The sequence below is a fragment of the Micropterus dolomieu genome, linkage group LG06 (assembly GCF_021292245.1).
Source record: "Micropterus dolomieu isolate WLL.071019.BEF.003 ecotype Adirondacks linkage group LG06, ASM2129224v1, whole genome shotgun sequence".
NCBI lineage: Eukaryota > Metazoa > Chordata > Actinopteri > Centrarchiformes > Centrarchidae > Micropterus > Micropterus dolomieu.
The window spans coordinates 8,508,860-8,524,191 of record NC_060155.1 but is presented as its reverse complement, the minus strand read 5'-3'; the positions used below and the strand labels follow the sequence as shown (position 1 = coordinate 8,524,191).

General features: G+C 40.5%; 1 protein-coding gene across 2 annotated transcripts in view; it reads right to left on the bottom strand.

The window, feature by feature from the left end:
- The window catches only part of LOC123972270 (rho GTPase-activating protein 29-like), a 29,382-nt gene that overhangs the window by 9,200 nt on the left and 4,850 nt on the right, over nucleotides 1–15,332 (bottom strand). Inside the window, exons 3-10 of one of the 2 annotated variants that reach the window (XM_046051643.1) lie at nucleotides 6,976–7,119; nucleotides 2,984–3,080; nucleotides 2,730–2,802; nucleotides 2,458–2,518; nucleotides 1,699–1,848; nucleotides 894–958; nucleotides 644–754; nucleotides 145–225 (exon numbers count right to left, since the gene is read on the bottom strand). In XM_046051643.1, coding sequence (XP_045907599.1) covers nucleotides 145–225; nucleotides 644–754; nucleotides 894–958; nucleotides 1,699–1,848; nucleotides 2,458–2,518; nucleotides 2,730–2,802; nucleotides 2,984–3,080; nucleotides 6,976–7,119 — 782 coding nt within the window. Of the gene's footprint in view, nucleotides 1–144; nucleotides 226–643; nucleotides 755–893; nucleotides 959–1,698; nucleotides 1,849–2,457; nucleotides 2,519–2,729; nucleotides 2,803–2,983; nucleotides 3,081–4,057; nucleotides 4,345–6,975; nucleotides 7,120–15,332 lie in introns of those variants that run through there. The other variant, XM_046051644.1, reaches the window with a different exon arrangement.

The following is a 15,332-nucleotide window of genomic DNA, read 5'->3' as shown; positions in this document are numbered from 1 at the left end:
ATCTCCTAGCTGCCTGACAACATTGTAATATTTACTCTAGAATGCTGCCTTGTGTGTAACGCAAAATGGGAGACAGGCAGCATTCCTATCGAGCTAATAGCGAGTATCTAATAGTATGTATCTAACCAAGGACTCTTTACATACCATTTTCTTTTGCTCCCTCTGCCACTGCTCCTTGATGTCTTTCCTCAACTTGTCTAGTTCATTCTTACGGGCCAGAAGAGGCTGTGAAAAGTGAACAATTACACTGGGATACTCAATTTCAAAAGACCTTTTTCTGTACATTAATGTACATTAATTTTATTCTCAAAGGCTTTACACTAAAATACTTTTAACTATATCAGCAAGTACTGTTACAGAATATTACTAATAAACAGGGGATTACAGGAAGGCTTTTTGCTAGAAGTCTTGGGTGTGTGTAAAATTACAACCAGTCAGTTCCCCAGAGTAAATTTCACCTGAGGCCTTTTTAAAATGTTATTTTTGTGCACTCTTTGTACATCAATGGACAAAACAAAGCATCTGCACAATGAGTTGGTCTTTGCCTGTGAAATGCTGGAATTAATCCAACAACAGAAGGTTTGAGGTCAAATAACGTAACAGACTCCATGTGGGCTAAAGCACTTTTTCTTGTCACTCTTACCTGGATGAATTTATTCGTTTGAAGAGCCATTGCAGTTTGAATAAGCAACTGTCTGTATTCAATGCTGTTCTTGAATGTGGAAACGTAGACATCACTGAATGGCATGTAATCCTTGAAATGAAATTAAATAAAAAAATTAACATCTCAATTTCATACAAATATTTATTTAAATTAAGACATGAGACAAAGACAATTCTATCCTAATTACAAATTATAAAGAAAGTAAATAGTCATATGAAAAGACTGTTACCTGTTGACTTGCCAGTGTCTTTGCAGACTCAGCCATTTTGGCATAATTTTTGGCATACTCAATATCTGAAAGAAAGGACAAGGAATTACTGATGTCTGTTTGACTAGTTTCTGGAGAAAAGCATGCAAAGTGTATTTAATCTAATTACATAATGCTGGCCCGCAATAAACAAAGATTTCACACTCATGAGCTTCAGGTGATGCAGGAATTTTCATTATTACATTACATATATATTTTACAGAGGAGCAACAGTAAGGCAAATGGTTTCTGTTCAGACTGCAAAATAAATACAGATTCAGCACTAGCCCTCTACACGCATGATGTGCTACATATTGTGTGTTTATGCACATATAGTAGAAGCATTGCATTTCCATAATAAGACTGATTTTAGACTGATGTTTTGCCATTCATTTTCGATAATAATTTTGATTTCTGAACATAACTAGAAGAAAAAAAATCTTGGCACTTTGATGAAGTTTGCCTTTGGGTATAACTGAACGTGACCACAAACTAGTCTGTCACCTTTGTACTCAATTATCAGTCAAAAGGCTTGCAATGGCTCAGTGGTTTACTTGCAAAATGTTGCTTAAGACCTAGGTGAAATACAATTTACAGATAACTCACTGTGTCTTGTTTTAGCTGCACTGCAACACAAGATTGTATGTAATAGTATGGTGGTTTTACCACAAAATCACATTTCATAAGTGATCAATCATCCCATCCTTTCCCATAACGTGTAATATAATCTAATGCAGTAACCCTCCGTTTGCAACCCCGGGCACTGTCAATAGTCTGAACGTCTCACCCATAGCCAGTCGCTTCTCCATCCAGGCCAGAAGGTCTTTGATGTACTTGGACCAAGCCTTGGCATAAAGCAGAGCAGACTCCACTCCGCTGTCATTCTTCAGCAGGGTCAAATCGACTTCTTCCTCCCGTGTCAATGGCACCTCTGGGCCTGGAGAGTCAGCAGAGGAGGCACACATATCAAAACAAAGTGAATCGAAAAACGTTGGTATCAACAGAATTGCCAAGTGCTGGACTGGTGTATTCAGTTCCACTATCCCAACAGACGTGTGTGGGAGGTAAATGAAAAAAGGTTAAAGATGACAGTGTAGGAGGATATGAAAGTGCTGGGCATCTTTTAAAATAGTCCAACAGTACTATTTTTTTTTTCTGGTTGCTCTGTGATGCACCTTTCCCAGCCACCCGCCATCTGATTTAACACAAACCCCATGTGTTTCCCATCCTACTCAGACTACTCCTAAACAGGCAAGGAATGTCAGATATGTGGATGGAGAGGGGAAACGAGCAGCTAGTATGAAAAAAGAAGCAGAAATAACAGGGATGGAAGCAGAGGTTTAAGGCGGGTCTACCTCAGGCATTCAAGAGTCCAAAGCCTAACTCCCTCAGCTAACTCACATGCTGACACTCCGGGTGCCCTGGGCTACAAAGCAACAATTAAATGCTTTGTAAATCAGCCATTAATAGCTATTACATTTCAGGATTGATTTATTTTGCACACACATTGCTCAGAGGTAAATGACGTAACGTGAATAACACTTACCCACAAAGTCACTTTTTTCTGAAACATATCCCTCAGGATCCACAGAGAGATTTTCAAAAGACTGTGAAAAAAGACATTTCAGATTATAAAGGAAGGAATTGCCGACATAGAATCAAAGTGAGACATCAGAAGCAGCTGAGTTTTCAACACCCTAATTAAGTACAGAAAGCAAGTCTTTTGGGCTTTTTGAAATGGAGGCATAGTAAAAAATTGCTGCTTTAAGTGCACCCGTGTGAAAACTGTCATGTTTGAAAACAAAACTGGTGTCTCACCCTGCTTCTCCTGGTCTGGGGGATCCCCAACCCTGAGCCGCTGTCCACATCTCCCATAAGGAAGTCAGAAACTCTGAGAGGTAGATACATGGTTATTCACACTGATTAAAAAAACAGAAGACAGATATACATGGAACAGAAAGATTAATTGAAGATTGCCTGAAGCCAGTCCTGCTTTTCTCCGCTGTTACACAATAACTTCATAAAAATCTAGTGGTGTTGAAAAGGTACACAAACTCACACATTGTACTCACACATTGCCGAACGTGAATGCCAAAGTGTCAATGGATGTGTGTATCTCGCTAAATATAGCTTTTGTGTTTTCTGGGTTCACTTCCTTGAAGTTGATGCCTGTGGAGAGTGATAAGACACACAAGAACCAAAATAAAATTGAATTAGAAACAAACAATCATTCAACAAAAGTGTTCCCACAACTAGGCCTGTATGTAGTTGAGCGATGAGCTCTTAACCACTGATATAATAAACACGTGGAAGATGGATAAAACAAATGACATGTTCATAAAAAAAACATTAAAGTTTCATTTTAAAACCAATAACTATGTCCTAAATGTAGATTAAATGCGTGCAATTTTCCCCAGAGCATTGTTTTTTTGGTTTTCTTTCTGCATATCATAAGTAATAGAGACCATAGTTAACTGGCTTTTGTGGGGAGTGGTTTATCGCCTCTCCAAGGGCTGCAGTAGTTTCAAGTAAGTGTTGACATTCTCCTCGACGACAGACAAAAAGACAGTACTCTGAGCAGATATACAGGGTCAAGAGCTAAAAAACATTTTTTAGACACGAAAACATCTTAAAAACCACAACCATTTTGAGTGGAAGTAGTCTGAGGCAATGACATGCACAGCCCGTGTCTTCCTACCAAATCAGAAACGTCTTCTTCTGAACAACTTCAAGGATCTTCAAGGATGCATATTCAAGGAATATTCAGAAACAATCCCAAATTTTCCCTCCTTTGTTCCAATGTGTTATAATTCCATAGGCCATCGTCCATGTCGATCATGCACAGAAGAGGCAATCAAACTCATTCTTTACTTTGACATCCACTGACAGCAAGACGTCCACAGAGTTTAGACCCGCAAGGCCATCACAGTTTGACAAATCTTCGAGAACGTGTGCTCAGAACTTTCCTTAGCAGGAAACAGTTTACTCAGCAAGACAACATTTGCAGAAAGCAATCAAAAGGACCAATGTCAGAGGCAGTGAAATCTGACTAAGCTGAGTACTTCCTGTCTGCCCGCAACAGGAAACACTCGCACAGCTTGAGTTCTGTGACATGTAACACTAAAGACAACTGTGACAACACTTACCTTTTCTCTCTGTCACCTGTTGTCTTGTAACAGGGATAAGAAAACCTCAACAACGGCAATCTGTTGCTGTGGGGGGAAAAAAAAGCTCTAAACAGTTCCAGTTTCCAGACTCATTTCTAGCTTTTATGCTTCCATTTTCTCTTCATGAGAGCAAATTCGATCCATGTCAGTGATGGTTGGGTAATTGTAAATTCCCAACCTAAGACCAAGCACACAATGTTCATGGCATCCTGGGGCAACGTGGGGACAACCCCACGTTCCAGGGAGACTCTCGAGGACACCGAAAGAGAGGAGACGCAGTGGTGCAAGCCTCCCTGCCGAGCACCTCTCTGGCCCTGAATGCTAGCGTACAGCTCTGCTCTGACTTCTTCCTCAGGACATCCTGTGGGTCTCATAACAATGATTCCAGAGCTCTGCCCCCACTTGTCACGACTGAAATATGGAAACTGCATCATTTAAGTACAGGGGCCATTGTTTTCTCACAGTTGAGCTGTAACTGGGACAATTAGCCCCTGAAAAATGCCTTGAGTGAAGCACGTCTGATAATTTTCTGATAGTTCTGGCTTATTTCACTGGTGTGACAGGCCATTCCCAAAGTTAAGTAAAATATCATAGCTTTATTAGTAAGGCAAACTTAAAAAAAAACAAATACATAAAAGAGTGTCCATCATAGGTTTATCTACATAGGGACAGAAAAATGCTTTTGACATGAACATACAAGATTGATTGCAGTAAACAAATACACTTCGTTAGCTGCCAGCATCTTCCCTAGACAAAGGAGGACAGAGGGCAGCGAAAGAATTTCAATAAGTTGTGGAAGTTGACACTTTTATTGCAGTGCCCTGCAGTTTTTCAGTAGGAGGGAAAATGAACACTTTCACATTCTGATCAGGAAAAGAAACTTTGTATGGGTCTGGTTTGAGCCAATGAGAGTCTGCGAAAAGATGACACACAAACAGAGAAGCATGGACAATACAGCAATAGTTTTCTCTGTCTAGCATCAACCCCTTGGCATTACAGCTGAGTGGAGCTGGACATGTTTTAAAGTCTCCAAGTTTATGGAAATCTGCCTACTGTGTCAAACTAATAACAATAGTGGGAGTATGGTTCGAGTGAATAACATGTAAATGGCACTTGAAACTGGTTAGGTGACCATGTGTTAGGAGAGGGAAGGAGAAGGAGGAGGTTTTTTTTTTCAACTAAATTCTGGCAGCTGTCCAAATGCCCCAGGTGTCCAAGCATCAAAGAGCAACATGAGTGAAGAGACGACACACTCTGAAGACACTGCGGCGCACAAGGCCTGTTATCATCCAAACCTTTGAGTCCTCATCTCTGAGGTCTCACTAATTCATTCCTCTTTCAGCCTCTCCTTTTCAGTCCTCCTCTGGCTCGCTGACTTTGTCAGTATTGTGTTACATACTGGCCATTAGGGACAGTCCAGCAAGGGTGTGCGTTGATGAGGCACCCCCTTGTGGACAGGCAAATTTCCAAGTTTGCACTTGTCAGCTAGATATGCAATTACTCTTTTACTGCAGGACTAAATAATAATAATAATAATAATAATCCTTATTTGTAGAGCACTTTTCAAAAACAAGTTACAAAGTGCTTTAACAAGTGTAAAGAATAATACAAAAAAAGATAAGAAATGACAGGGCTCTTCTTATAAAACAGAACAGTGGCATTTTGTTCTGCAATACTGTGTAGTAGCACCAACCTTCCATCTGTGTTAGGGTGTTTATTTATATTTCTGTCCAATTTTAGGATACAATAAATATCTTGGTAATACTCTTTTCTGAAAGTGACAATGTCATCATTATCACAGATTTGAGTAAAACCTTGATTGACTGAACCAATCCAACTTTTCTCTCTGCTCATACTGACTACCAATCAAATACAAATTTAAGATCTGCATGTCTCACTGCATGCAGATCTTAACATAATACTTAACATAAGATGAGGTCAGGCATTACTGTGGCCCTTAAAAATGATGAATGCGATAGTGGAAAAAACAAAGAAACTGTAATTACTGCGGATCGGTCTCATCACGGCAGATACCCAATCCGCTTAATAAGGTGAGTCACTTTTTCTCTTAGCAATCAGATTTTTGTACTTAATACTGCCCATTTAACTTATCATAGGTGTTGTACAGTGTGACAGAGAAACTATGGAGTTCCAACATGCTTTATAGATATGTATAAATGATTAATTGAACTTTTAGTTATTAGTCATGGTGTCATTAACAATGGCAATAATTCCTTTGACTGATTAACTACTGGATCTCTTTTGCTTCCTTGATGCATTCTAGACATTGCCAAAGCAACACTCAATGGACAACAGATGCAGATATGCATTCTTAAGAATTCTTACTGAAAGGAGGAGGTCACAACTCAGATATAGAGATAGGGCAGGTGAGCTGACAGAAACCACACACACATCAAAACACGGGGAATAGAATGAAGAAACGTGGCTGTGTCTGACTAACAAGCAGCCTGCCAAAGGGGCCTCTGCGGCTGAAATATGGAATGCAAATTACAGCCATGTAGTCTCAGCTGTAGAGATTTCTGTGTGCAACTCAATTGATGAATACCCTTGCAGTGAATCACGTTTCCAGCAGACTGAACTCATGTGTTGAGATTCCTTTTGTTTGTATTCATTAAGGAGACGGGAAATGGATCTGTTGCTGAAGGAATAATAACTTCTCATACTGCGACCTTTTAGAAACAAATCTCCAAGCCAACCCTAACCAAGCAGAGAGTACAAAAAATATTCCTGCAGGATGTTTCCCACACTACGCCTGAACCAGACACGCAACAATGAGATTTCATGCCACGATATCGGAGCATGATCTGGGCTTACCTGTATGGGTTTACCTGTATATGTGTGTGTGCCACCATGCATGTTAGTGAGTAATTACTGACCTTTGACCTTGGCAATGACCGTTCCGGCAGCTCCCAGGGTGTCCGCCGAGTTGAGGGTCTGGTGTTTGCCAATGACAGCCTTGAGTACGCGGAGTAACTCTGCCAAACGCTCTTGCACCACCTCCTGAAGATCTTCCAGATTCTCTGGGGGGGGGGGAAGCAAAGGCACGAGTAGGTCAGCCAAGTTAAGTCATGTGAGTAAGTATCTTGACAAAACTAACAAAAGATTAATTAAATCATACATCCAACTGCAATGCAGTTTGCAATCACAAATTTTCATCAATCAGTCAAAGGCTACGTTCAGACTGCTGGCTTTAATGCTCAATTCCGATTATTTCCCCAGATCCGATTTTTTTTGTTTGACAGTTCACATTATAGTTTAAATGTGGCCCATATCAGACTCCGATCTGTATCGGATTTGGATCACATATGGAAGTGGCCCAATTCCGAACTGGAAAAGATCAGATTCCATGTGACTTAGCCTGCTCAAACTATCATAAGAAGATCAGATCAGAGTCACATATAGGCAAAAAAAAAAACATTGGCCTGCAGTCTGAATGTAGCCAAAGTCACCACCTTCATACCACAAACTGAGTCAGTGGTTAGCCAGTGTCAAATTAATTCTTGGCATTCCTTTTGTCTTTGCCACACACAAAAAGTGGCTTTCATCTTCTATCTTCTATCTACCCAGACAATCCCATCAGGGCGAATAATACAGCACTTGGTTCATTATGTTTTATCTGTGTGCGTGGTTGTGCTTCAGATTAAAAGAGGATGGCTGTGGTTGAGAGACAATGATGAAATGATGAAATTCAGCTCTTGCAACATGAAGCTTCTTTTCAGCTCGCTTCAGGCAGAGGGTGACACCATGTACAACAGACAAGGCTTGTATCTATGTAAACAGGTTACACATTCTCCGCATGGTTGTAAAATTAACAGACAGTTGAAATGATGACGTGCTTTTGTGGTCACAACTGAGTCAGAATCACTCCTGTGCTTTAGAGAAATGTCCCAGTTAACATAAAAGCCACATATTTGATCGGTGCAACAGCCACTGTGTCTATCAACATATTTGAATCTTGGTAGAGTTAAAGCCTAGTTCACACTACACGATGTTAAGCCCGATTAGCAGGTTGGTGAGCTTGGCGACTGTCAGGCTGTGATCAGAGGTAAATCAGCAATCGATCGGCCGCCACACGTTATGTGTGAACTACTCAACGCCACAGCGACTTCAAGACTCCTGTCACAAGTCAAGTTGTGTAGTCTGAACAGCATGGCGATCTGCCAACGCTGAAAGTCATGTAGTCTGCACAAGCCTTAAGAGTGACAGCTAAAGGTCATATTTATTTATTCAACCTTCCACTGTTTAATCACTGAATAAATACAACGGTGGTGCAGAGTCTGAGTTGTGTTTGACGCCATTTGTAATAGGCATACCAATAAAAGAGCACTCATTCTAATGAATAAATTAAATCTTAGAGGTGACTGAAGTGGCACATAGGGTAGACAGTAAAAAACAGTTGGGGTAGATCATGCATCCTTTACTAATGAGGTTTTAGAAGATGATACTTGAGGAGGAAAAGAATGTACAAAACATATTCAGATTACATCTCTCCTCTCATTTTACCAAACACATCACATTCTATCTGCCATTCTGCTATGAAAGGCATGCCTTTCCTGTAGTGCCAGGCAATAGAGTGAAGGGTAGTTAACCATTTGTCTGTATTTCTATGTTTTAGCAAGGGCTCTCCTGACTGTGAATGCTCTTCTTCACAACTGTATGGGTCCTCTGGATTAATTGATCCATAGCCAAGTTCTTTGGGCAAAATAAAAGAAAAACTTGACACTACGATGAATCTTGTCCAATTAAACAGGAGAGGATGATAGTCTGTGTCTCTCTGCCCACTCTGATGCAGGCTAATCAGCAGAGAGGCTCTGCAAGTTGGCACCAGACAATAGGTGAGTTCATGTCTAACTCACTGTTTTGGAAGAAGCGGACACCGGCTGGAAACAGAAAAGTCATCTGTTTTTTATCAAGGCCCCCCCACCACGCGGTAGGGCGAGATGACAGACTGAATTTACTGGAATGTTAAAAGAAATTACAGAGGGTGTGAAAATAAGAGCCTGTGTGTGTGTAATGTCATTGACCCTGCAAAGGTCCCCCTCCCTACTAACACTGACAATTGGCCTTCATTAAGCACCCTTCCCTTCCTTTTAACCATTCTTCTCAGTTGTGGTCATCAGGGTATTTTTGGTTAGTCTGTGGCTTTTGAAGATTTTCTTATCAAAGACATGTGTGGTTTGGACATTAGCATATGAGAACCAGCTCCAGGGTGTGAGGTGCACCCCTAAGAATTTCCACTTAGCATGACACAAGTGGAGCATGACTTAAGGTGCTGCTGAGGAATCACAGCAATAATGTTGTTTAACACCACCCATTTCCCCAAAAAATAAATTAGACTAATCTGGTCTTCAGAGAAGCGATACAGATAGTGAGGTAATAACAATAGATGTGATGTTGTGGCAACAAAGACAGAGGGACGTCCTGAGTCAATCTGCTGGATTGCAACGGACGCCAATCAGGGCATTTCTGAATAGATTGGTATTGGCTGTATCCTTTGTTTACTATAACCCACTGCCAGCAGTCAAATATGCTCCACTATGCAGAGTTAAAATACTGTAAATGAGTGGAACAAACAAAAAAAAAACAGCCAGCAATTTCCACTAATGATACACCCTGACAGCAAGCTTCAGAGAACAACTTAGGTTGGGCTAACCATGCACTGTGTTGCTGTTATATATAGGAAAATATAAATGGACCATGACAAAAACCAGCAGGTACTGAACTTCAATCAAGGACTCTAGGTCTAAGGCAAAAAGCAGAAACTACACCATTAGAACTATCCAAAAATAATATGCCTTTTAAGTTTAAACATTTTTTTTTATTTAAAAGATTTTATGTGGATTGAAATATAGATAACCCAAATAGTCTCCACACTGTGCATGTCAGAACAGTCTGTGTGCAATAAGGCTACTTACGTTGTTAATTCTTCACCCTAAAAACTCAAGATTAAAAAAATTCAAACAAAAGAATTCTATTTAACAGTCAGAAATGTGAATAAGGTTATCAAAGCAAGGTCAAATTTTGTGTGACAGCTCATACTGATCACCACCAGTGCTTTTAATTGTGTGAGAGGATCTGTGCTCACTGCAGCGTGAGGCAGCTGAGAGAAAGCTGGTAAAAATCAGTGGTGAGTGCTTTTGTCACAACAATGGCATCAAAACGCGCCCTGGAAATTTGCAACTGATTGTGGGGGCCATGCCATTGTTTTGGTAAAGATAACAGCACTGAGGCAGAGAGCTGGGTTGTATTGTTTAAAAGAGGACCCCCTACAAACGCCAACGCAGCTCAAGGCTGCCCTGTCTTTCTTTACAGCGGTGGGATGAGCTCGTGTCCCAGCCACGCTTCACGCTCGGCCTGCTTCATTTATTTTCTACACGATTGAGACCTCCCTCCTTTTTAGGAGAAGAAATTCACAATGGAAAATAGTAGTTTGGAACTTTGAGACTGCTATCTAACGCTAATATAACTATTAAGCCTGAAATTACACTGAAAAATGGTTAACAGTCCAAAACAAGGCAAGGAAAAGCAGCAGTGTTCTTATAAGTGTTGATGGTTCCAGTGTTAAGACAATTTTTGCTTTAAACTTATATAAACTTACAGCTAACTATCGAAATAGTTGCTGATTTTTTTTCTATCAATTAATTGACATGTTCCAGCTCTACATCAGAGTACTACTCTAGTCCCTTTTTTAAAACACAACTCCTGATAGCTGAGTGTTGAAAATACAATTTTGGTAAGTTGATTTAGTTTGAACTGTATCAATTCGTTACTTTAATTTGGAGTTAAAAAGTTACCCGGAAAGTATGTCAACAGATTGAAATCAATGACAGGAAAAGTCTATAAGTATCAAAAATCATAATATAATCACCTACAAACAAAACTAAAATTTAAAAAGTTTATCTGCATGTCCCCACACTTTGCATTTTTAGGCCTAACTTCTAAAAGTAAATCATAAAATTAAGTATATGGATGAGTCACATGTTCTTTAAGTAAATCATTTTGCAGAGGAATACCAAAGGGATACACCCAAAATCTATCAATATTCAGCACCTGTAGACTTGAAAGGTGGCTGTAAAAAGCACGCACCTTCAAGTCATGTTGTTTGCAAAAGCTTCCACAAGTGACCTGTTTTCACAGGAAACGAAGGGATAATTATCCCCTTCTCTGCTGTCAGCCTGTATGCTGAGTATGTTGCACACACTCATACATTTGCAGTAATATTGCTAAATACTTACAAAAACATAGTGTGTTTGGAGTACCACCACATATTTAAGTGGTGACTCAACTTTAACACAATACAGTAGCTCAAACATTTGCCTTTTAAATTAATGTCTACCCTTTATTGTTGTGTGCGTGTGAGGGGGGTCCCATTGTGTCAAACAAAGCTCATCCTGTGAGAATGACCAAATCTAATCCAAATCTTCAGGTGGCCTGACAGAGGTTACAACCTCTACTCCCCCCACTGATAACAACAAGCAATCAACTGGCCTGTCTGGACACGCGATGTGCCCGACATGAAACAAGCCTCAGCAGCGCTGGTGACACAGTGCTGCTTGGGAAACAGCCGCAGGGCTTAACTGAATGAGGCTACGTTTCCATTAGCATCCCTCCTCCTCTTCTCTGAAAGGTTGGTGAGGGATTTACACCTGCAAAAGCAGATGATTTTCAGGTTTTCTTTTAGATGTGTATCCGTCTACCTCATTCCTGGATGATGATGTGTTGGTCTCTTCGGTGACTGAGTCATCACCCAAATGCTCCCCTCCAAATGGAAGCTGTCCTTCCCACAGAGCAACCTGGACTAATGAGCTGCACACACATTATCCACAAGTCTCTTCAATCCCAAAGGCCAGAAAACGTTAAATACTCACTGTAACGGACTCTGCTTGCATTGCTGAGCTGCCTGCAACCTGATCTGCGACAGGTGGAATTGTTTGGTCAGGATTTCATCTCCAAACACTAATCCCCCCCGCTGTCCAAACAAACGCAGCATCGCTGGGTGCTACTCAGTCTTTCCCATGCCTTGTTTGGAAACAGAGCTGGCCCCAGACATCACACAGACCGTAAACAGCAGGAGCTCCATAAACAGCTACCTGCTCTCAGCCTATTAGTGAGCAACACTCTGTGAGGTCTGGGCTTCACAGTAGGGCTAATTATTTGACACTTCAGAACATGTTAACTAATGCCGCAGGTACACAAAAAGACTGCACTCTTGAAATCAACACACTATCACAGTGCATTAGGTATACAGGGAGGTGAGACAAAGTAGAAAGGGAAAACAATAATAAAAGCTTGTACACATTAACTGTTTAAAGAATCTAGTCCAAACCATACTGTTTTAGACCATTAAGAAACTAACTAATCTACTTTGTATCTTGTTTTAGTTTAACGGTTGCGGGTTCAAATCCCGGTTGGCCCAGCATTTTTGTGTAGAGTTGGCATGTTCTCCCCGTGTCTGCGTTGGTTTCCTCCGGGTGCTACGGTTTCCCCCGCCACCAAAAACACGTTAGGTTCTCCAGTCAGTGCCACTGACCAGACACTGGTAAAGATCTGGAGTTGGTCCCCAGGCGCTGCACAGCGGCTGCCCACTGCTCCCTTGAGGGATGGGTTAAATGCAGAGAATTTATTTCGCAACATGTATGTGTATGTGACAATAAAGTATCTTCTTCTCCTCTAATTAGGGCTGCAACTAAGGATTACTTTCATTTATGATAAATCTGTCAATTCGTTTCGCAATTAATACATTTTCTATAAAATGCCATGATGACATTCAAATTGTTTGTTTTGTTCAAAGAAAAACCTAAAACCCCAAAATATTCAATTTTTGTTGTATGTAATGTTGTAATGCTACCAAGAACAAGGAAAAGGCTGGTATTGTTTACAAGTTTTATTCCACGCCCAGCCAGATGACGAGTGAATCTCCACCTGCCCAAATGAATTAAGTCACTTACTACAGTATGGGAATATGTGTCGGGGGCGGCTGTCTTGGGCAAGAGAAATGACTAAATCTTTCAGACATGTGAAACAAGGGATCTAAGAATTTGTTAGGACGGGAATAATGATGTTTTTGTCTCTTAACTCAGAGCTAAGCAAACATAACATTAGCTGTTTTTGGTTCTACAACAACAACAAAAAACAGACCGGCTCACCACAAGCCTCAGCCTCCTCACTGTTAAGGCCTGATCGACCGCTGTAAATTTCAGCAGGTCTGCCCAATTGGCCCAAGTGACGTCCCCCTGCTAGCAGGAGCTCCACTGGCCAATCCACCCCTCGCCATGACCAATCTCCTACACAAACATCCAGAGCCCATAACCATAAATCCCACCCCAGGAAACACAACCAAACCACAAGCTTGCACAAAAACATCCTACAGCATCACAGGGAAAGTTACTGCCCAACAAATCTGGCCTTTCTTTCTCCTAAGAGCAGCAGGCCATTAAACTATTATGTGCTAGAATTCGGCTTTTCTCTCAATTGAAGGGACCACCTGAAAGTGGCCACTTCAGTTGGCACAGGGGCACTTGTCTGAAAAGGGGAGATGTTTGTGGGAGCTATAGCTGAATTATGTTTTTAGAGAGTGGTGGTGGCCTGTTTTATGGCTAGTAAACAGTTATAAACTGGTAAAATTTTGAAAACAGGCCAATTTTCAATTGACCCCACAAAACTGAACATTTAAAGTTATAACTCAAATACAAAACTTTTTGAGCAAAAAGAAATAAATAAACAACTTTGAAAAAAAGAAGGGGAAAAAAAGAGTCTGGTCTTCTGACAACAACCCAGTTACTGACTGGTACTGTGAAACACTAAACAATGCAGTTTAAATGGAGTACAGCCAGATCTTATCAGAGCGTTGTCATGACAAACAGTTTTCAGAAAAAAAGCCAGTTTTCATACTTGTGAGTCAGCTACTTATGTTCCTTCTCATTTAAAGACATTTACTGCCTCTTCTCACACTGCACTACATTGTCTGGAGAACACTTTCTGTAACATAGTAGGAGGTACCATGTTCCATAGTTTAACTGTAGTAAATACACTTTTAACCTCATGCTCCTCAACTATGCTGTGAGATGTTTGTTCTACCCTGAAGTGAAACTGTAAAAGAGCAGTTGTGTCTTCTGTTCTACCTGAGGCTTGAAGGCTAAAATAAGAGTAAAGCAAAGAAACCTTCAAGCAAATAGACAGTGTCCTGATAGCATCTGTTGTCGCAACAAAAGGCATTTTAAGTTAAAACCTCATCCTGTTGGCCTGCACACTCTCCATAACTTCCACCGCACATTTCTCAATGTACATTCCAAAATTTTTTTGGCTCGATAATGAGGGAAAACCATGTTGTGTTTTGTTTCAAGACATTTTTAAGTGAAATTTACATTATGTGCCTGTGTAGTCATGAAATTGAAGGCAAAACAATGACATAAAATGAAAAACAAAACAGGGCTTGTGTTTAGTATATCAGCTTGTGCAACAGTAGCATTTTGTAAAGTGATTCTTCATAGTCAAGTTCTTCTAAGAGTTTTGTCCTGTATGGTTCAAATGGCACAGGTTGCGATTCCCCCAGGGAGCAGCCAGTCAATGTATATACTCATAAATATATACTGCCATGTTTAATGTTACAGTGACTGCAACTGTTCCCCTATGCTTGGATTCCATAAAATTTGGCCTACATTTTTCACTTTTCCTAACTGGAACATTTTAGATGAAAGACAACCTTAACTAAATAGCCTCTTATGAGTTGTATTCACGACCACAAATCTAAGCTGAATTATTTTTAGGAGAGTTTTCATAGTCAATCTGCCTCACACCTACCATAGGTCTATTGAAGGCACTATAGCTACAAGTGAACATTTGTTCTGAAGGAATGCAGAGTATGCAGGAGAGCGGGGGGGATGGGAGGGGGACAGCAGCTCGGCAGTGTGTAGAGGACTCCTTTTTTATCCTGATTTACCTGACACTTTTATTGAATTTCTCTTTTATTATATTGGCCCTGAGATGCTATACAATTACTAGTACTATCACTTCCGATTTAATGCTTGTAATGTTGAGATCAATTTAAGCCAAAGTGTGTGCAACTTGAGTTAAGAGCAAGAGACACATTCCAACATAAGAAACAATCTGACTTCACTGTTACATACTGATCCCACAAGAATCTACTGAGTGGTTTGATGCAACATTATATGATGATGTTCATTTTTTGACCATGTGGAAACTGTTTAAGGCCAATTTTGTGCCTACAAGCTGT